This window comes from Dermacentor albipictus, chromosome 4 (genome assembly GCF_038994185.2).
Source record: "Dermacentor albipictus isolate Rhodes 1998 colony chromosome 4, USDA_Dalb.pri_finalv2, whole genome shotgun sequence".
NCBI classification, from domain to species: domain Eukaryota; kingdom Metazoa; phylum Arthropoda; class Arachnida; order Ixodida; family Ixodidae; genus Dermacentor; species Dermacentor albipictus.
In genome coordinates this window covers 78,842,836-78,865,983 of record NC_091824.1, presented here as the reverse complement: position 1 = coordinate 78,865,983, position 23,148 = coordinate 78,842,836, and the positions used below count along the sequence as shown (strand labels likewise).

The window sequence follows — 23,148 nt, the reverse complement described above, 5'->3', positions numbered from 1 at the left end:
CAGGGGCCTGTCAGCCATGACGTAGGCGTATACGAGTACTTGGGCAAAAACTTGGGCTCGTACTTGGGCAAAAACGCGGTAAAAATATAAGAAATGTCTTTACAACAATGTGAACTTATTGCACCAGCTTTTTATTTTCCAAAGTGGCTGAAAAGGTCAAAATATAGGTGGTTCACCATAGTCACACTCTCTCCTGCGAGATTGGTATGATGGGCGTCTTTCACAATTTGGGAGGCGGGCTATCGACATCGCTCTCACTTCTCGGCGTTGATGGAACAGGGACTCTTACTTTGGTTAGAGGCTGCTCAGATCGAAAAATTCTGCTTACTAAATATCCACGCGCTTTTGGAAGTAACCATTGCAGATGCAAACACTAACGAGGGTGAGCTTTGCGTTGCGCCATAAAAGTCCGGGTCCGTGAAAAGTGGTTGTCAGTCTCTTTAATGTTTGGCTCAATATACGCGGGACACACTATATATATATAGTGTGTGTGTGTGTTCACAATATTTATATGTAGATATACATAATGGTGGCAGGCAGGAGGTGCTTCCAAGGCAATAATTGTCTGGAAGCTACCCGTGGTCCTGCCTACAAAGCACCGAAGCAGATATATCTACAACTGACCAAGTCATCCAAAAAATACACGTAGCCCACTAACACCTTAAACGTGCACACTGACTCCTAACAGGCATGCACACGCGTCTTACACAATGACGTACTCCCTCCTCCCCTCATGGCGCGCACGCTTTACGAACACGTAAAAGGAATGATCAGACCCTATTGGGTATCCGGTCATGCCAGGATGCTGGGAAACGAAAGAGCAAACCAGCTCACCCACGTAACCGCAGTCCGGGCCCCGCGCAACAGCAGCCATTCCCAGAGAGACCTCACACCGGCAAAGCCCATTAGACTGAAGTGCCTGCGACACAAGACAGAAACTAAAGCCACACGCACCTCTCACCAAGGAAGAATAGGTCCTAAATGCAGGTGAAAATGGGCACCCTCCTAAACCGCGTACGAACGGCCCTCTAGCAAGGAAGGACACCACAAGGATGTTCAGTGGTGCCCTGGAATAGGGGCGCCAACCATGCAGGCCGGAGATGGTCATCAACCAATAGAAGATGAAGACATCCGGTCCGACCGCTGAATTACTCTTTCTAGAGCAATAAAGTTTATCTCCTCCTCCTCCTCCTACTCGTGCCAGGGACGGCTAAACCAGCATCACCTCTTCGGTGTGTGTAACGGAGGATCAGGACAAGACCACATCACAACACTCTCAATATACGATGGCCAAACAAGACTCAGCGCCTACATCGAGAAACACCTAGCGCTACACCACAAATGAGACCAACAAGTCCCGATATATACCTAACGCAGGCCAGACAAGAACACGCCGCCGCCCGGAATGCCACAACAGGCGACATAGGGGCCCCCTTAACAAATGGGACCCACATCGGCATTGAGCATGAAAATAAAGGTTTATTTAATTCATTCATTCTCATGGCCATCCGGCAGGCCGGGCGCCGCACCATTTTAACTATGTGCACTGTTACCCAAATCATTGTCTACTGACACCGAATGGCGTTAACAAGGACTTGTCATTATATGTACCACTGACGGGCATCCTCTACTGAAAGAGCAAGGAAAGTGCTTTGCGAGACAGTAGCGATTATACGTTTGCGTGTTTGTGTGACAGGCATTCCTCACACCGGTAACCATAAATGTGTAAGGATCAGATACCGATCGTGTGGCTTCAAGAGTATTAGATAGAGCCGAACGTGAGTAAGCTTTTAAGGCGATAGCTTTCTTTGTAGACTTGGAGCACTTTGGATGGTCAAATAGGCAGATTTCTCGCATGACAAACTGGAGAGGGCAACATGGGTAAGGAAGAGAAGATGGACAAGAACGGAAAAGGAAGCGCAGGCACGGGGAACATATATAGAGGCACCTGATCGGTTGGCGCAGGCGACAACGGCCATGCATGGCGTGACGTCACCTAGATCACGCGAACCCCTCCAGATATGCGCGCGGTAACGTGGTATCTCATTTAACCTTATCATCACAGTTATCCAGGTATAGCTCAGCACACGACACACATGACGCTGTATCGATCACTTTAATGTGGGTCGCCAACATATACTACAAGATTCATATCTAATCAGACTGCTGCTGTAAGTTTTCCTGTGAATAACGGGATCGCATGGCTACCGGCACAAAAAACTCAAGAAAAAGCTGTGGATTGCTTTGACAGTCATCAAAGAAGGCTTCTGCCGATCTTGCTTTTTCGCCAAGAAATCTTAGTTCTGTAATTAACAGTGCGCTGTGATCTGAAAACACCGCACCGATAAAGAGCTCAAGTGCAACGTGCGTTCGGTATTGTAAGCTTGGGATGGTGTGCGGCTGTGTGTATCATGATTCCTAAAATAATAAATGTACTTAGCATGGGAGCACTGAACAATGCAGACGGGTAACGACATCCAGAAGCGCTTGAACAGTCCTAAAGTTATAAAACAGAGCACTAAAATAAAAATTGCTGGCTCTCCCGTAATCGAGAGTAGATGTAAGCATGAAATGGCTACCTGAAAATCAGGTTGGTCTCCAGGCTAGTTCCTGCGACAACACCGACGCTTCAGTTGCACATATTCTTATCGAATGCCCATGATGTTCCAGTGGCGGGTTCGTCTGCGTGGCCACATGAACCTGCTTGGAGCACGCCCACTACGAATGAGCAAGGTAGTCGGACCATAGTCGTGTCCTGATATGTAGAGACATGCCGTTAGTGCCCACCGGGACTTCTCACTAGACCGGAATCTCATCAACTGTACCTGATGGAGTGGCAGTTTAGGATGAAGAGCACTTTACTGTTAGGAAAGCGGCTTATTGATGCGAAAGCGTCAAATGATCCACTGAGCAAGAAAGCCGGCCTGTCCGAAGTCTGTAGCAGCGAAACGGCCCTTAAAGTCCTATTGGCTGCAATGCCCCGTCACGAGCGCGCCACGACGGAGCACAGCGGGCGAAAGGGAACTATATACTTTCCGCTAGTGCGCCAGGTGTTGCGTGAGGGGAGAGGGCACAGCCACGACGCCACGTCACCCTTGCCCTCGCACTCGGAAGGCGGCGCGGTCCGTATCGCTCTCTCCCACCGCCACTGGGCTTAGCTTTTGTGCGCGCCTGCCGGCCCTTGTGGCAGCTGCTGCTGCTTCCTCGGTCTCTCGTCGCGCAGTACTTCGGAGGCATGCGGCTTTGGCACGGCAGGCTGCTGGTGCCTGCTGGCTCGGGCCGTACGTACCGCTATGGCACACTACTCATAGTGCAAAACTCAAAGGACCACTCTGAGGCGTTCAAATGGACAATAATGCTTTCGCATTCACAATTGGTAAAAAGTGCTTAGGTATCCTCGGATTTTTAAGCTCCTGTACAAGTTTCGATGCTTCAATGATGGAACGCTCCGCTTTATGCTTTGTACTTAAGTAAACTCACTTGTCTGTATGTCACTTATATTTGGGAAGAGTTGCGTGATATTATTCCAATGTGATTTGGTGACTGTGTGAAATAAGACTCCGCTTCCAGTGCTGATGTCCGCGGTTATATAACGATGTGGGCTTGTGATTTGTGCTATACTGAGCATGGCGTTCTTTTTCAGCGTGTTTCCACCTCTCGTTTTCTTTTTTCTGTAGTGTTTGCAGCATGACGTCGCTGACCTAGAAGAGGCCTAACTATTCATTTTTCTTTACTACTTTTCTAATTTACAAGTCTGCTACTCTCATTCAAGAACGTGACAGTTGGGCAATATAGTATATATTCATATGCATCAGTATGCAGGATTTAAGCATAAAACACGGATAAACAATATCTAGGTGCAACAGTTAACTCAGAAAAAAGAAGAAAAAAAAGCAAATGTCCAAGGACAGCAATATAAGAAGGACGCCGAGTTTAGGAATACAAATGCTTGTTTCCACGTGACAATTAACTAGCGTGATACTCCAAAAAAATGAACAAAACTGGCATTGAAGAGCATGTAGGCAGCCATTTATACATGAAATAGGAAAGAACGGTAGTATAACAATTAACTCTCCGAGAAATTATACAGTTGGGTGAAGAGATGCGCTTATAACATGTAACGCTTAGAGAGAAAGAATTTGAGAAGGAAAGGCTAGGCAAGAAATGACAGTTACAACACTTATCTTAGGATTAGAAGTAATACAGTAATATATAATTTATTTTGGGAACAGACCATGGCATATGTCCACATAACGGCAACAATTTAAAATAAAAAAGAAAAGAGAAAAGGGGACGTCGAAACCAGCACAACGCAAAATCTGTGACGATGATTCATGTGATGATAAGCGATTTTATTTACGCGCTGTTGCTTCTAATTGTGAGGTTAATTCTGATAACGATTTGCTGTTGGTTATAGCAGGATCAAGTCGGTTCCTTTCAGCTACTATGAAGGGAAAGAAGAAATACTTAGAAGTGTAGTGGTTGCATGTGTATTCTGTTAAAATGTACGCACGTTTGTTACGTGTTTTTCATGTCTCAAAAAATGAAACGTAATTGGACACATCTGTCTTATAGTCATTCTTTAGTAGCTGAAACAAGAACTTCAGCCGTGCATGTTTTGCTCTGGTAGATAGCGTTTGCAATCCCGTTTGTAGGTTAGTTGGCGAGTAAGCGCGTTTATATTTACTGTGAATGAACCTTATGGCATTTCTTTGTATTGCTTCTCATTTTGTTATGTGAGTCTTTGAATGAGGATACCAGACAGTATTTGTGCATTCGAGAACTGGTCTAGCGAACGTTGTGTTGGCCGGTAGCTTCAGTTATGCGGCAGAGAGCGTAATGCTTCTTTTGAGGAAGAATAATTTGCGTAATGCTCCCGCGGTGATATTCGGGATATGTTTATCTCACCTGAGGTCTGAGGTTAAAAAGCGTTACGTTTTGGGCGAGTTGGTAGTACATGGTTCTTATTAAACTTTTGCGCGCACAAAGACAGGACGTCGAACGAAGAAGGGACACACAATCTTGTGTGTCCTTTCTTCGTTCGACGTCCTGTCTTTGTGCGCGCAAAAGCCTAATAAGTCTGAGGTCAGTGTAACTCCTTGGCATTTGTGTTCTACTTTAGATAGCGGTATGCCACTAATCTCACGTGTAATGTTAGATGGCCTTGTTTTCCTTGTTACGGTTATGGTCACAGCTGTTTTGATGTTAACTGACATCTGCGAATTAGATAACCAAGTAGCTATAGCGTTGATGTACGTATTAAGTGCAATGTGGTCGCTATAATGAGTGATTTCCCTATAAATAATGCAGTTGTCGGCGAACAGGTTTATATTGCAATCAATATTAGCGGTGATATCATTAATATAGATTAGGAAGAGTAATGGCCCAATAACTGAGCCTTGGGGAACTCGGGAAGTAACTACGACACTGCTAGATAGCATTTGTTTTCGTAGATTACGAATTCTGAACAAGTGACTAGAAATTCTTTTATCTAGGCTGAAAGGGGCCCTTTTCCAACAACACTTTTAACTTTAGCGATTAATTTGTTATGGCATGTACAATCAAATGCCTTAGATAGGTCAAGTAAAATCATGTTAGTCTGACCGCGGTGATTGACTGTAAGTGGAAGATCGGGGACTAGTTCTGTTAGCTGGGTTACTGTTGATAAACCACTGCGAAATCCCTGTTGGTAACAACACAAAAAGTCAATTCTCGCTAGAAAAACTGTGATGAGCTTGAAAAATATGTCCTCTAGAAGGTTACAGGTCTAAAATTTGAAATTTCTGCTGTGTCGCCTGATTTATGTATCGGCATTATTTCTGCACTCTTCCAGCTCTTTGGTAGCTGTGAAGTTGTGAGTGAATAACGAAAAATTATGCCAAGGTATCTACTGCATCATTCCGCATACATTTTCAGAAAGTCACTAGGTATCTTTTCAGGACCGCTGCCTTTTTTAGGGTCAAGGTTAAGCAGAAGATTAAGTATGCCAGCGTCCGTAATGTCTAATTTGTCAATGCTTACAACCTGTCTGGCTAGGATAGGGGGAGTAATGTCTGCAGTAAATACTGATTAAAAAAGTTATATGGATTGGCTCTCGAAGTTTTTTCCTCTGGGAGCAGGTGGGACGCTTTTCTATCATTAGTGCGAAAGTGCCTCCAAAACCTTCCGGCATTATTAGTAAGAAAGCTGGGTACCGTTACATAATATAATGTTCTTTCGCATGTTTGGCTATAAGTGTGAATTCTGCGATGGCATTAGGAAGTTTAGTCACTCTGAATAAGTTTCCTCCTTCAATTTTTATTGTTCTACGCAATCTTTTCAGGCGCAGCTTTGCCTGTATCACTTCTCGGGTGATCCAGGGATTATTTTTTGGCGGCCGCTTGGTTTTAGTAGGCACGTAGTTCGTGACGCAGTAGAGAATCATAGTGTTTAACATTAGACAAAGGGAATTTACGCCAACAGAGGCATTGGAACACATTTGTGAAAAAGGCTGGAACTCGTGGTGAAGGTATTTTAGTAGGCTATTTTCATAAGCGTTTTGGAAGTCGGTTAATATGGACATAGGGGAATGGACAGTAATACCATGAAGTGTTAACACGCATACTGGTGTGTCATGGTCAGATATTTCATGATTTACTTTAGTTTGTACAAGGTTAATATCGAAATGGTGGCTGATGAGTATTGAGTCAAGAATGCTAGTTCCCTGCGAGCGCGTTGGACGTCAAACGACCTGATGAAGATTGAAGGTTAACATGAGATCAAATAGTGCATCCGAGGCTGCTGACAAGTAGTACATATCATTCCAATTAATGTCAGGAAGGTTAAAATTACCCATAAGGGCGATGCGTGAACCATGGGCGTGACGTTGTGTGTAGTTGTGAATGGCACTGATACACTCGTCACCCGAGTTCGGGCTCCGACACATTCTAAGAGAACGTTTCTACAATCACAGAGCAATTTACAAAATACCACTGAAGTCGTATACTGAAGCGATATGTCGTACGGCTCTAAAAAAGGCGCTAAATATACACTGAATTTCCGTAGTTCTCCCAGTGCATAGTAATCACTCTGCGTCAAACACGTACGTTGACTCGGTAAAAAAAAACATCACTTTCATCTACTGTCAATACGTTCGGCATCATGCTGAGCCAATAGTCAGGAGATATTCACTGTCTGTCCAGTTATGTACCTCAGGGACTAATGCGCGGAACTAAGGCACGGAATTTCTCAGCATAAAACAAGATAGACCTTAGAAACTTTTGTGCCACTGATGAAATCAGACACTTAGCTAAAGAGCACGAACGGCACAACCGAATCTAAGCAGTGGTATGACTCCAAGCGATGACCACATTGAGAGAGAGGGAAAAATCAGAGTGCCGGAGAGAAAAATTAATGACGATTGCAAAGATTAGCCTTGCGATTGTCAGGGCCAGAGCCACAGAACTCCTCGCTCTCACAATGGGCCATTGGGCACATTGTATAGCACAGTCAAGATATTGTTCTTAAGCTACATTTCTACAGGGAAATGACAAAGATTCCAGCTGTCTCCTCGCAGCCAGAGCTTCGACGTGCAGAGCCCTCGGCAATTCCTCTATGAAATGTAGCGGTGTTCGTCGACGTAGGTGACACAGAAGCGTTGCTTCAGCTGAAGGTATCCCAGATGGAAACAGAACTTCCAAGAGCCCATTCAATCTATTAAGGCATGCGTCAGGTGAATCAAGTCGAATTCTCCTGCGACACTAAGCTCTCGCATGGCGCGCCTGCAAGCCAAGCCTTGTGTCTACGTCTGCTCTCGGCAGTGGTATTGACATAAGAGCCAATGTTGCCATGGACCGACCGAGCAGTCTCATCCGTATGTTCTCTAGCGGTGATGTTGCCACAATCTGATATCGGTTGAAAAACTGTCTTGTGCCCGTATAATAAGTTGCATGGTGAGGAAGTACATAGTCTAATCTTATTATACTGTATGGTCGGTAATTTGTGAAACGAAAAACGTGTGACAAATAGGCTCTGTGATAAGTGGCCGCTTGCGCGAAAAATCTCACAGTAAGCTATCGGCGGATCTAACGGCAACAGTTCAGAAATAATTTGGGTTCACGTGGTCCCTCGACAACGTACTATACCGTGCGGAAACTCCCTGTTACCAGCGTGAAAATGTTTAACCATCAAGCGACACCTACTGTAGGTACCAGCCTCCCACACGTACTATTCTCGTCTATCCATACCCTGATCGCTTGAAAAAGTTCGGGTAAATGGAAGTGAAATTTAAAACGTTAACAAAAAAATTAAAGTATAATCGAACTTGATTAGCGATTACATACAGCAAGTGCCGTGTCCTCTCATTCCTTGCCTTCTTCAGCTCCGGCCCCTCAGTGACGGCCGCTTTAATAGACCTCAAAGTTTCGCACGAAGCTACGACTGCAGCAGCGTTGCCATAGGAACGCGCCAAACCAACGCGCTGGCCATCTTTGCACCGGAACATGTTTGTTGCACGAGAAACGACAGTAAAATACACAAGCTGCACTTCCAGCACGGCTCTCCTAGGCGACCATCGACGCTACGTGAGAGGCCGAGCTTCTCTTCACCCTTGCGCTGCTTCGCTTGCACATCCCGCGTATACGCTATAGCCGCCGTCTCCGGCGCCGTCCGGACGCCCTGGCTCTCCCGCCAGTATCGCGTTACCCCTATACCCCACCGACATCAGCACATAGGCCGGCAGCTTGAGCGGATGGGTGCGATGAAGAAGCGTTCGCTGCCGCTTATCGACGCCGTTGTGCGCCTACAATACCTGCCAAAATAGAACCACGAGGTCGAAAGGCCTTCGACACTCAGTGTGACGACCACACCGCCCCTTGCTCCCCCTTGTCTACCGTGAAGCAGCGCTGAGGGTTGGGGGGGGGGGGGGTGCAGGTGTAGGAGAGTGCGAGCAGCGAGAGAACAGCTTATCTAGGCTATTGCTATGGCAACGGCTTAGCCGCACCTCCAGCAACCGGTATCTACGTGGAGAGCAAAGATCGCCACGCACCGTTATCTCGGGGTGCTCCGAAGCCAACGCCTTCGGCTTCTCTGCTAGTCTTAGCAGTTGCGACCGTTCCTGCTTCAGGTAAGAATTCGCACCTTTCTGGGATCTTAGCAGGGACACTGAGGGGCATGTAATGCAATAGGGATGGGTTTCTGTCATAAGGCAACCATCATGTGCGAGTCGTGAACGCTACGAGAGTCCTAGCAGCCCCGGGTAACTCAGATAGTGTTTTACCGCGTAGCAGAGTAGGACTACACAAACGCCGCGTTCACATTTGCCATTACATTTTCCTATGTGCGGTTCCATATAGTTGTGTCATCGAATACACAATATTTCTTTATAGCAAGTTTCCATTGCTTTTATATACTTCATTGTGTGCAGAAAAGCATAGTGCGACCTTAGCAGCCTGACTACTACACCGCCCACTATATTGTAATCTTAACGTGAAGCGTTGCCATGAGAAACTAATAAAAATACCATAACGGCATAATTAGAGAGGCTCCTATGAAACAAAACGTAAGGGACCTAAAAGCAGAGCTACTGCCTTCAAGCTGAACGCCTTCTTAAAGAGCTGATGTTCGCTTCATTTGGAAGTGAAATAATAATTACGAGGCATAATTAGGGGTAATTATCTACAAAATATTGTATCTTATTAACCTGAAATATTAGTGCTATAATTTTCATGATATTTGGGATGAAATTTATTTCACTTGCTTGCAGAATCTAAAAGGCCAGCGATCTGGTCAAATGCCGAAGTTGAGACGTTATATGCACGATAACACACGTGCGGAAGACTTTCTATTGTCAATTGACAAAGTCCTAATTAAATTGAAGTACTTAATGCATTAGCTCCCAGTCACCGTGCGTTCGGCCGGCGTATATAGCATGGCTGCAGTGTTGATAAGGTGCTCGGTGAGTCATGGTGTGTTTGCGCGAAGAGGAGATACATAGTTACTCAGGGGCGTCTAGATAATGCAAGCTTTCTGTTATTTTCACATGAGAAGTCTGATAGTGCTCTTCATCACGGAAGTACGGCGCTGTTGATGCGTCTACTCGAGAGAATTATTTTGCTAGCCTTCCACAAACCGCCTGATTTTTATTAAAGGATGAGAAGAGACGGCCGCGCTTCTCCTGTCACAAGACCATTACCCATTTTCTTTTTCATTGGGACAGGCTTTTTAAGATGTTTTTAAAATGGTGGAATTATCTCTCTCCTCAGTCGGTTTATTTAATGACGCAGACATCACGACAGCTTGGAATGTACAAACGACGAAATTCAACCTTCTGTTTTCTGCTTAATGATTTTAACGCACATGACGCAATTACTGATTGTGGCCTGCCGGTAATCATGGCGTTTAAAAAAGCGTATTCATTTAGTAGAGATCCTTAAGCTAACAAAACTTTGTAGGTATCTGTTGCCAAAATATTCCACCATGTCCCAAAGATGTGTTGTGTCGCATTAGGAACACACTTTCCAAAAATATTTCTAGGAGCACAACAATATCTCAGCGCATACATTGGAGATTGACTCCTCGAAAGCGGAAGGTAGTCCTGGGAAGCCTAGTAAATGTGCCCGGCTAAAGCAGTGGATTTCATTTCGGCAATCGCAACGTATATCTGTGATTGAGCAATTTAATACGTAGTCAATGAAGATTTGTGTTTATTGACTGGGCATTCACATTTTTGACAATATAACCCGTAATTGTTGTTGCTACCTAGGAAGAGGTGGTTGCCATGGGGCAGCTCCAAGCCTGGTGTTCAGTGCCAGCTACGTCATTTGTTACTGTTCACGCGCCCTTCCTTTATCGTTATTTTCCGTAAGTTTGCTTTGTCTCGACTTTACTATGGGGGTTCCGGTCGTTCAAGAGGGGACAGAAGACTGCATGAGCAGTCTTATCAATCGAACGGTATCAAATGCTGGAGTTTGCTCGCATCAGTTTTATACTGCAGTCCCTGGTCTATACGACGAGTTCAAGTGACACAACTTCAAAAGACACGTGAGCGTGCAGCGGCCGGTATTATGGTAACAATACATTGCCATTTCTTCCAAACGCTGCTTCTGGAAAGCCAGAGAAATTGTTGTTGACTCTAGGGAATAATTGTGACCTCGGGAAGCTTTTCGCAGTGTGTTTAGATATCGGCTAACGGGCACTGCCTCACATTCCCAGCACGGGAATACAACCGCTGCAACGAGAACTCAAAGCTACCTTGTGCTGATCCGTGGGATTAGCGATAGCCATTGAAGCACCAAGTCCGGTACAGACAGTGTAGCACTTCCGGTCTTTGTGCGAAGTGATTGCGTGTTTATCGCTCCCTTTCTTTCTTTTCCTCTTTCTTTTTTCCGTTCCGCAAACATATTTTGCACGCCCCCGTTCTTTTCCTGTCGGCGCATGGCTAACGCTTTAGCAGTCAGTGTGCAGCTGCTTCCGCCTAGCCGCCACGATGGGTAGCAGGTATAGGACGCGTCGGTGACGCTTTTACTGCCAAGGTAATCTTGGGACCTTCCGTCAGCGTGTGGGGCAAGTATTGCTTGCCGCCAGATACCTTCTACGATAAGGATCCACCAGCGCGCCTTTCAAGCGTGACTCAAGAATCGCAGTCCTTCAGACTCTGCCTTCCTCTTAACTTATCGCACTAGAGATTCCTAGAGGTCCACAATGACCGAAAGAGGCACGTGAGGAATGGCGCTAGCTTTTAGTATTACAAATGTGAGGGACAAAGGAGCTATCGTAGTTGAAATTGTTTGAGATGGTAAACAATGCAGCATGATTATGTGATGAGCAAAATACTATTCTAGAGGGCTTCATGATTCGGCTTCGATATGATCTGTAGGTACCGCCTAGATGCATTCGTGCAACACAAAAATATAAGTATTTGTTGTTGACGTTGAAGTAACTCATGCCGCATATATTACCAGAACCATAAGAGAGTCGGTAGCCTGCTGCGTCGCTTTGCGCTATTTCCTATATACTTTGTTCGTATTTTTCTGGCGATTATAGCAATCGAGAACCATGTAGCTGATTCGCGCACATTTCTCTAGGCGCATAATAATTACTGAGCGCCTGTGCCGGTTGCGACGTTCAAACTTGGGAAGTGTGTCTGAATCCAAGATAAATACGTAAAGGATACTGATTCATTATCATGGGTTGGCCTAATACCAGATAACGCGCATTGGATTCGTGTTATTGGGGCTCAGACATACTGTTCTCAGCGGCGTATTCTTCGAGTATTTCCGGTATGTCGCAAGCGCAGCACCATGACAATTTATAATGTACGATACAGGTTATTAGCTGGTATAACAATAGCTCTCAGACATTGTTTTTTCTTTAATTGTATCCCCGCCATGGCTCCTTGGCTTTTGTGTTCTGCTACTGATCACAAGGTCACGTGTGCGATTCCCGCTCACGGTGGCCGCGTTCTGATGGAGGCAGAAGTCAAGAGCACTTGTGCATTACACATTGAGAGTCGGTTAAACTATTTTAGGTTGTGAAACTGATCCGGAGCCCACACTACGGGTCTCTCTAGTCCCCTGTGTGTTTCATTGGAATGTTAAGCCCAACGAATGAAACATTCAATCAATTACTTTTGTGCAGGCCTCATCATGGTTCACGAAAGAAAATCTACAACGTTGCTGCTCGCGCTGCTTGTCAGCAGTGCTCGGTGCAACTTGCTCAACGGGATGTTCTCCGGCGCTGGCAGCCAAGTACAATCCGAAGCCCATGGCACGAACGACACCGTTCGGCCTAACCTTCCAATAAGCACTCCGACAGATCTGTGCCGGCTTCACAGCTGTGGCTGCTACACGGAAGCCGTCCCGAAAACAATTGACTGCTCCTACAAGCACATCACCTCGCTCAACCGGGTAGCCGTGCCCAACCACGTCATCGAAATTAACCTGGCAGGGAACGATCTCAAAACAGTGCTGGACACTTACTTCTACACGGCACCTGGCGTACACGTGCTTGACTTGTCCCATAACCACATACAGTTCATCGCATTCACGGCCTTGCAAATGTTCAGTGAACTGAACCGACTCACGCTCTGCCACAATCGCCTTGCGTCGCTCGAGGAAGAGGTATTCGCTGGCCTCGGCAAACTTCAGTACCTCGACCTCAGCCACAACAGGTTGACGACGCTGTATCCGAGGTATTTCGACCATCTCAGTAACCTCACCGAACTGAACCTGGCCTACAATGGTCTCGCGGAATTCAACGGCAACGCGTTCGCACAGCTTACCTCTCTGAACAAGTTGATCCTTCAGAGCACCGCGCTCAAAGAGCTCAGGCAGAACGACTTCGACAGTCTGACCAACCTCAAATGGCTCGATCTCAGCGGAAACGGGTTCGAAGAGGTTCCGTTCAAAGGCTTGCACCGGTTGAGTCTCCTGCGTCACCTAGATCTGAGCAGGAATCCCATCACGACCATCAAACCTTACAGTTTTTACAATCTAACGTCCCTGAGAAGCCTCTTCCTGAAGTACATGGTGGATCTAACCACCATCGAGGGGCACGCGTTCGGTGACGTCACGAGTCTCAAGACCATAGATCTCAGCTTCTGCCCCAGGCTGACAAACATCGACAAACGGGCGTTTACCTACAACTGGTCCGATGCTAAGATTGAGCTGGACGAATTTTACGCTCGCCAGACGGGGCTGAAGACTCTGCCGGGGAGCCTTCTACGCTGGGAATACGTCACCAAGGTGGACTTCGCCGAGAACGACTGGAAGTGCGACTGCAAGCTCGAATGGATGCCGCACATCGTCAAGAGAGACGCCATCGACGCCAAATTGAGGTAAGATAGCCGTTCTATTCCCCTACCTTTTCGCGCTGAGTAACAAAAAGATCCTTTCCAGCGACGACGTGTGGACAATACGAATCGGTAACCTTTCAACGGTTCATTATATGACAGTGTCGGTTTCTTTCACTTTCGCGATTGAGTGACAGGAGATTCTCGTATGACATTGTGCAAATGATGCCAACTGCGGGCTTCCCCCTCCCTCTTTTCATTCAATCATGTAGCCGCACGGTGTTATCCGACTGACATCCACATCCACATATAAGAACTGTACTACTGACCTATAGAAACCATATGCCATAAGGAAACCTACAAAATAATTGTTCTTTCAGGAAAGGAACGTTGAAATTAGTTTCTTACAGAAACAACGAGTCGAGTCGATTTACAAAGGATGTCGGACGTTGTGGTCTTCTTTTTTTTCGTATCAATAAAGTGCAAGTTACCAAAATTTTTTCTTTGCTCTCCTGAAATTCTTGTCAAAGCAGAGCAGTGGGCAGTTTATATACTCTATGATTTATTAACTGTTCCATTTCCATAAACGAAATAACCTGACAATTTCCGGCGCATCTAGACAAATGGACTCTTTTTGGCTTTATGCATCATTAGCTTCGACAACGGTGACGACCAATTGCGCATGCACATCGCACCTCAACGGTATTTAATGACGCAAAAGCACACCTACAAGCCGAAACCCCTTATATGTTTCGGACGAAAGATACAAAAACTTCAAAGTCTTTGTGGTTGCCTTGAACAACTGTCAAAAGAGAGAACGTACAAACACCTGTTTTGGACGCGTTTTCTGGCGTACTTAAGCAGTGTGTGGTCGACAATAACTTTCAGCGCGTGATCGCTTCCTCTCTCTCTCTCAATCACACACGCACGCGCGCGCAGAACGACAGATAGAAAGGGAGAAATAAAGCATCCGCGTAAGTAGGGGTCTTGAACTGACACACCTTCTACAGCGGAAATCAACGCAAACCACTTTTAATCACTCCTCCAGAGGACGCCAGAGCATTCGTCACCTTATATTTGCACATTCCACTGAGTGGTGGGTAGTAAAATGTGTCGCGACATTAATTACTGCACGCAGTGGAACTATACCGTCGGTTTCTATGAGGCTAGTTGAAGCCCTCTTCCTTTAAATAAACGACTGAAACGATTCCCCGCTCTTTTGAACATTCCTTGGAGGTTACGCACTCCACATGCATTAGAGCCACGAGTCCCACAGATCATGTCCTCGCACGTAGTTGATAAAATAAAAATCGTCGCTAAACCACCAGACTCCTATTCCTTGTGCCCTTTAACCATAATAGCAATACTTCAATGTAGCGCGTTTTCGATGTGTAAAGCTATCTCGCCAAGCCTGAAGTAGCGTCAAATATCGTAGCATTATTTTTGCAGCTTCTTCACGCGCACTTGCCTTCTATAACGCCGACAGCATATCCGTAATGCAGTGGTACTCATGCATTCTACACTGGATTTAAAGAGAAAGCCCACAGTGTAGTGTAACGAGGCTGCGTGTACTGAATGTCAAATGTTTAATGAGATATTTAAATAGAAACAACGTCGTTTATAGCCCGTACGTTGTTTTGGCACAGTAAACCCCATAATTTAAAATTCGAGTAGAAATCATCGCCGATGACTAAGTATACGAATGTAATTCTTTTGGGATGAAATTAATTTATTGGGCATGAGTGGCTCTTTCCTGTTCTAAGTACACTTTATACGCTTTGTAAAACTTAATAGCAATCTAACACATTATTATTAAGAGTGGCACATAGCTAGTGGCGAACAACCAGTGACCTAAGTAGGCGTCACAAAGGTTTATTCTAGAGCTGCACATGACTGAAGTTGGCGTCAAAGAAGCACATAAAAGAGCGGCACAACTTGAATAAATCTGTTCGTGCAAAATACGGTGTCAGCGATTTAGGATGATGATGGCGAGTACGCCTTGACGTTGAAGACGATAGATAATAGGCTGATGGGTTAATTGATAGGTCCCGATTCCAATGCAAGAAATGAAATGACAAAAGCAAAAGCAAAGTTTTCCTTCTTTGTTCGAGAGAGTGAATGCCATTAGCTTGCGTCATTTCAGAGGGTGAGTCGTACGGAGAAAATTTTGAGTAAATGAATCCTTACAGCTTTCCTCTGTACCTTTTCGAGACGGGTAATATTGTGCATAGTAAACGGGTCCCGCACAACACACGCATATTCAAGTTTCGATCGAATTATTGTATAGTGCGCAAGTAATTTTACACTCGGGGGCGAATTTCTATGCTTATGCCCTAAAAAATTTAGTACTTTGTTTCACTGCTACTCGCACTAAAGTCGACAGTCATCGTGAGGTTGGTTCAGCCGCAATTTTGTTCGAGTCATTTCATGCAGAGAATAGGAACCATTGAGAATGTAACGAGATCTCAGTCAAAAAAAAAGGAAAGAAACCAGGTACGGTACGTATGCCGTATTGCCTTCTGGCAGGTGTGGCAGCCCTAAGGAACTGGAGGGCCGGCTCATCGCCAAGCTGAGCAGCGCCAACATGCCGTGCGCCGAGAGCGTCGTCCTGGAGCACCCTGGCTGGCAGGAGATCAACATCGCCATGCGCGTCGCCCTGGGCCTGCTCGTCACCGTCACCGTCATCCTGGCGATCATCATCGCCACGCTCCTTTTCCTCAAGCTACGCGCCAAGCCGCACGTCTACCTCAGCCTCAAGCAGAGGCTCGGCTACGGCGGCGAAGACTAGCCTCGCCCTCTACAGGCGGCACCACGCTAGTCAGAACTCGCGTCCGAAGAGGCGAGTCGGAATCGAGCGCGAAGCTCACGTCCCTATGGAGTGCCGAGGAGCGACGAACGCGATTGGCTTTCAGTGCCACCTGGACATTGGAAGCGAGTGCGGCGGAGGTCACGTGATAAACAATCGTTTAGGCAGTGACACAAGAAGCCGGAATATGTAACGGCAGAGTTCCGGCCGATTTCACCTCCTTTTTTTTACTAAGTACGAAACAATACTTTGAAAACTAACACGCAAAGCTGACTTTTGTTGTCATCGCTGTTTTCGTGGTTTCTCGCGGATGAACATGTCTTGTTTCTGATAAATAAAAATGAGGTAAAACGTATGACAACCGCTCTGCATCGGCTTTGTATAGTCCATCGATTTCTAGTAATACTTTATTGAATGTGAAAGCAGGCGCTTCTCTAGGAGTCCTTCTTTGTGTGGTCATGTCACACGTAAGCTAGAATTTAACGGAACTCAATTGAATGGCGCTTATAATTTCATCTCGCAATATTTAAGTTCTTACAGTCCCGGCTTCATTCAGCCGCTTCTGTTCATTGCTTAGCAACCACTGGTATTGATGCGAGCTAACGTGCTGTCCAGACAAAAACGTTGCGACTACGTACTGCAATTTGTAAGTGAACACCGGCACAATCTGCCTGAACCTCTTATTTTTGTCTCACCTTGCATTGCAATGTGTGATGTCGCTTCTACTTTTGCCTTTCTTTGTTGCGTGACCGCTGCAGAAAAGCAGAAATATGTTGTGTTTAGAATACACTAGATGGATGGAGATTATGGCGCAGGCGCCTTTTACAGCTTAGAAATAGGCATAGATCAAATCCGTCCATGTCACGCAGTCCAGGACTCGGTGCACACAGCTAACACAGCTAATCAATAACTAGTGTGAAGAATTTAATGTATACATTTATATAATTACGTGCAGCACACGTATGCAGCAAGGGGGTTTATACACCAGAAATAACTGGGAGTGGTACGTATATCAACATTGAAAGATTAACATGCTAAGCTGTACTAAAACTCTTTCAGGGCTATTATCTGCCTCGCGGCCAGTCAGCGTTCTCAGATTCCCGCGAGTTGCACAAATGATCTACTTTTGGCTAATTGGAGGTACCACTGTGCATTGGGAATGGTTAAGAAGGATTAACAATAAAAAGGGTTTCATGCTGAACAGAGCGAGTATCGGCGCTACACTAATCCAAGTTGTGCACTTATCACCATGTGCTTTCGTAATATTTGAGCAATCATACTTTTTGTGTGGATGCGTGTATATATATATATATATATATATATATATATATATATATACACAGGACACGTTAAGTTTACGTATTCGCTTCGAGCCTCGACCGCATGTTGAGCACTCCGTGGTCCTCGTCCTGGCGCCTGTGTATTGTAGCATCATTCCTTGATACTCACACCAAGTGATTGCCCATGTAAAGCTGCCGCTTTTTTTGGTACTTGCTCTTATTCATCGTGATGCTGCTGTTACAACGCATCGCCACTAGCTTCTGTCATCTGCTTCGTTTTCTCCCAGAAAGTATCGATTGTTCGTTACCTGGTTTTGCCTTTGTTAGTTAGCGTTTGCTTTTTTTAACGCTACATCGTCTACTATCATTTGTTACATTTTCGCGTTGATGGTGACACCTGCAGCAATATTAGCAGTCAACATTCACGTGTTTTACGTCGAGCCTGGAAGGTAGCAAGTGCGAGAGTGGAACACTTTCAGGGCGACACAGCGAAGCATTCTTTTCCTCACCTGCCGACACGTTAGAACAGGAATAAACCTAAACAGCGACAGCATTTAAAATGCAGAATATACCACAAGGCGCACAAGACTCACAAGACGCTAAAACTGAAATGGTACAGAGGTGCAATCATCTTCTCAGAGGATAGATCGCGAAGGCAGACCGCCAATATTATTGAATTAATAATATTTTTGCAAGAAATCACCTCGGTGTCACGTTCATCTTTTCTTCCGGCGCACAGTTATGCGAAAATCTGCGGTTACGCCACCGTGCGAATTTGCACATGAATTATAACCAGCCGCTGTACACACCTCCGTGGAAACTTCTTTCGTCCTGTCGGGGATGTGCTGTTACGCTCGTGAATTGGTAGACACGTGCTTCGCCTTGCAATTGTTGATCCGATGTTTCTGCTTCTTACCGAGCGGCGGATGCAAATAAATCGCTGAGTTGTATTTTCTGTCCACTTTCAAGGAGGGCTAAATGTAGGCCTAGGAGCTCCATGTGTCATGCCCGCTCGCCAATACAGGACAACAGAGAGACCCTTTACTGCAGAAAGGGGAAATGGACGTATCGACTGTCGTCAGTGCGAGCTCCTGTAGAGCCGCCGCTGCGTTACATATATTGTGCTACAGAGTGAGCGTATGACGTTCTATGTGTGTCTCAATGTGTGTGCGTCTGCGACACTTTCAGAGGCCGCGTCTTGACAAAGCTCACACAGACAGCCTCAGATGCTTTGTTCTTTTCAGGAGTAGACACATAGGAGCCATGGCACACCAGGGCACATGATGCCGGCTACACTTTCTATATATATATGTATACAGCCACTTTGTGTGTGTGTTAGTTGCTTCATTCGCCTTTCTGTTTATGAGTGCGCTAATCATCATCATTGTATTATGCCAAGCGTTTGAGTGCGGAATAAAAGCAGACAGAAAGAGAGAAAAAAAAAAGGTGGTGGTTAAGAAAGAATAGCGCGCTATTATTTTATGGAAGAATAGCGTGCCGCTAACAAGCGGTATCGCTCAGGTGAAGGTGAAGTTTGTGATTTACCGAGCATTCCGCACATGATTCCATTACGGTAAAAAAGACGCTGGTGATGCTGGTAGCGAGTGAAAACAGCTACCCGAGGCACGCGTAAGTTTTTACAAGGATGCTAACCTTTAAAAACTAAGTCTACAAAGCTGAGCTATAAGGTTTCGGCCGTCTGTGTGTTTGCAGCACGTTGATGCCGTCGTAATTGAGAGCGAAGCGAAAAAAAAAAGCCAGGGTATATATGCAACTTTTGTGCACGCATGGTTCATTATTGAATTTGTAAAGGACAACGATAACTAAATTGAAATGCCGAACCACGGTACTTCGCATTACGCACAGCCTTAATTCCCATGTTTTCCCGAGCACTAGCAAAAACAAGAGCTGCAAGTTTCAGTGACGTCGCAGTCACCGGCCAGTTCTCTTGGCATTATCTTCACTAAGCAGCAGAAATCGTTAACTCGAAGCGCCTTGCAAGCACTGGACGTCCTACACCTAGTGCTTGCAATACTTCAGTAGGAATCATGGCTCACACGTTGTCATTACTTCGGCCAAAAGTTCACCGGTGTGCCAGTAGAATGTTAGATGCATCAGGTCTTGCATTTGATCATTACGTCATTAGGTTTTGGCGAATTAGCTCCCGAACTAACCTATCAAGTTTCATTACACTATCTGCCTACGAACCACACTACCTGTCACTACATTATCGGTCATTACAGTATTACTACACTATCTGCCTACGAATCTGCCAACTCTTCAACGCCCGGTGAACGCAGAAAAAGAGGCCTTCATATCTGTTACTGACCTGAAATATGCGCTACAGTCTGTGCAGCTCTCTGAAGAAAACCAAAACGTCAAGCTCACAAAAAGGCACGGGAATTGATGCAGTTCCTGTCGTGTACAGACCTCAATGACTAACTGTGGTGTCGATGTGCACTCCAGTTGAAGCAATACCCTCAGTAGGCTCTTCTTTCTTTCTTTCTTTCTTTCTTGCTTCCTTTCTTCCTTTCTTTCTTTCTTTCTTTCTTTCGTTCGTTCGTTCGTTCGTTCGTTTCATCCTTCCTTCCTTCCTTCCTTCCTTCCTTAACCTATTGATACCAACGTATCATATATGCTGCCCTCTTGCAATAGCTCAAAATTCTGATTTAAGCATGAGAGAGAGCATAGCATAGGGTAAGTTTTTGATACGATGAAAAGTTTCCATTTGTGTATAGTTCAACAAGCAAATGTCTAAAATACTGATTACTCTATTCATGAGGTTATACCTCACGGCATACCTCATTATTTACACTTGTACAAATGTACTCTCTATGTACTCTCTACTAAAGCTCTCTCTACTCTCTACTACTAAATGTACTCTCTACTAAAGCGAACAGGTTCTCATTGTTCTTTATGTATGTTTCGGCATTACAAAGTTAACCACCTTCCTAGTGTACGGCAGCAAACCGCTATACGCGCATAATTCTCCTTCCTTACGTCCTCTTCTCTGTCTGTCATACAGCCTTTCGCAAAAAAAAAAACGCAATGACCAGTTGGCCGTTGTCGGCAACGGCCTGCTCTCCTTTACTCTTTGTTCGATAAGTTCTACTTGTCGCATTTTTTAAAATTATTATTTTCAACCTCTGGTTTCCGCCCATTGGATCTCATTCAAGACTGAAACGGGAATTTCAGCTCTGCTGCGTATTTTCGTTATAAAAGCTAGCTGTTCGTTGTAAACAAGAGCAAAAGAACACCTTCCTACTGCTTGGATGCAGTGTTTGCATTTCCGCTGAGCATTCGCATTGTTTTAACACAATGTTTTCTAACGCAATTCAACGCCGATTGTTCCCCGCCATTCTGGCTAGGTTCAACGACCGAGTTCGGTCTCAGTCTGCGCGTCGTGTAACGCATTCATGCTAGCGCGCTCAAATTTTAAAGATAACGAAAAAAAGAAAGAAGGCTTTCCAAATCTTTCCAACACGCTCGCGTGACTATCATCACGTAGGGCCATAAACGCAACGATCATGGGAGCTCGTTCGAGTCGACGTGGTCGTGACGCGCTGGCTAGACGCTTTTGTACTCCCCTCTTTTAGGCGCAAAAAAAATACAGACAAATGAACAGATACGCAGGGAAATGAATAAAGAAGGACAGAGGATGTAGTTTTCGCACGAAGTCTTACCGAACAAACAAGACATCTACATAGCACACTCGACAAGGAACCAGCGTTCGTCGGCGTGTTTCTCGGCATATCGGCGATATTCGCCGAGAAGGCTCCGGGCACTGTTTATGCCGGCGCTATCAGAACGCACGCTCCGGGGTCTGTATATATCTATATATGAAAAGAATGGGGAGGCGAGCCGTAGAGTCCCGCCGTTACTTCGCCTTCGAGGATTTCGCGGCAGAGCAGAGCTCACGGAACCACGATCGGCCGACACTTCTGCACGTACGCGTTGCAGTGAAGTCTTCAGGAAGCGAAGCCGCGTGCCTTTGTGCGGTTGGTAGACCGGATGCGGCGCCGCCATTTCCAAAGCAGTATCTTGTTCGGTAGCTATAAGAACACTTGCGTTCGCTGACTGCGGTCATTATTTTTAGCACCTTCATAAGGCCAATCTTTAATCTCGAATTGTCGTAGTACAGTATATACGTTGACCACAACGCGTCGCGTGTTCTCTGCTTGGAATGTTTTTGCAGTGTCTCGCGTCAGATTCGAGTGGCGTGAATGGTCGATACATCACAGTAGTCCGCTGTCACATTAGCCCCTCGAAAACTTTGATTTGTGCGCAGAAACCGAGCAACAGTACGCCTAGGCGTAGATATAGCTGTCCTCGCTGGCATTTCCTCTATGCGAAATCAAGTCAGGAATCATTGTGCAATATTGTTTACGAGTAACCCGACAAAGTATTTTTTGCAGTTCATCGTAGGCGAGAAATATATGACTATACTAAATATAGTTTGTACACAGTGAAGCTAAAAACGTCATTTAAAAGATTTTCGAGTGAAACTGTGAAAAAAGCCTTCCTAGGACATGTCAGAACAATACTTAGCTAGGGAGATTACAGCACCAAAAGGCTGAGAAAGGAGAAGGTTATTGATGCGGTATAGCAGCGAGAGAGAGAAAGAGAGAGAGCAAACCATTAAGCTGAATTGCCGATGGCGTCCCTAGCTTGGTCTATTGGTCCAGGTTTGCTGTGTCATAGTACGACATCGAATTGTCAAGATTTCCACAACAACAGAAGACGAAACTTGGTCAGTCCGGTGCTATCCGCAGTACAAACATTGTCGCGACCAACAGGACTCCTCTAACCAACAAGACACCCAAAAACAAGAGAGATAGGCCGACAAGATCTTCTGTAGCTATCTGTTGCCCTCTAACGGGCGCAGCTCGAAATTCAGGAATACATTAAGGATTCTCCGGCGTAATATCTGCAACCTTACGATCGTGACAATTTACTCGCACACACCACGTAATCTTAAACAATAGCGAACTTGCGTTTACGATTTCACGATGTCAGGGGCTATGACATCTTTAATGAATGGCTGCGGCAAGCCCTCTAATTCTGTCAATTATATGCATCCTTTACGCTGTCGCCGGCATGTGTTGAGTCTGAGCATTAAATGACTGAAAAACTGAAAAGCAGGACATCTTCGTATGTGGGTAACCCGTGAACATGAAAGACAAGCAATAAAGACGTCGAGAAGACGCACACACGATGAACCGTAACTACCAAATGTTTATTCTCAGATAAAGGAGGAGGATCGCTTGCTGCAGGCAGACTTAATCCTGCAAAAT

The 23,148-nt window shown here is 45.5% G+C and overlaps 1 protein-coding gene across 1 annotated transcript; it reads left to right on the top strand.

The window, feature by feature from the left end:
* The first annotated feature begins 8,644 nt into the window (after positions 1 to 8,644).
* Positions 8,645 to 16,929, top strand: LOC135916441 (leucine-rich repeat-containing protein 4B-like). The gene is made up of 3 exons (XM_065449793.2): positions 8,645 to 9,103; positions 12,616 to 13,813; positions 16,295 to 16,929. Exons 2-3 carry the CDS (start codon positions 12,624 to 12,626, stop codon positions 16,554 to 16,556), a joined length of 1,452 nt encoding a protein of 483 aa, XP_065305865.1. The 5' UTR covers positions 8,645 to 9,103; positions 12,616 to 12,623; the 3' UTR covers positions 16,557 to 16,929.
* The last annotated feature ends 6,219 nt before the right edge of the window (positions 16,930 to 23,148 follow it).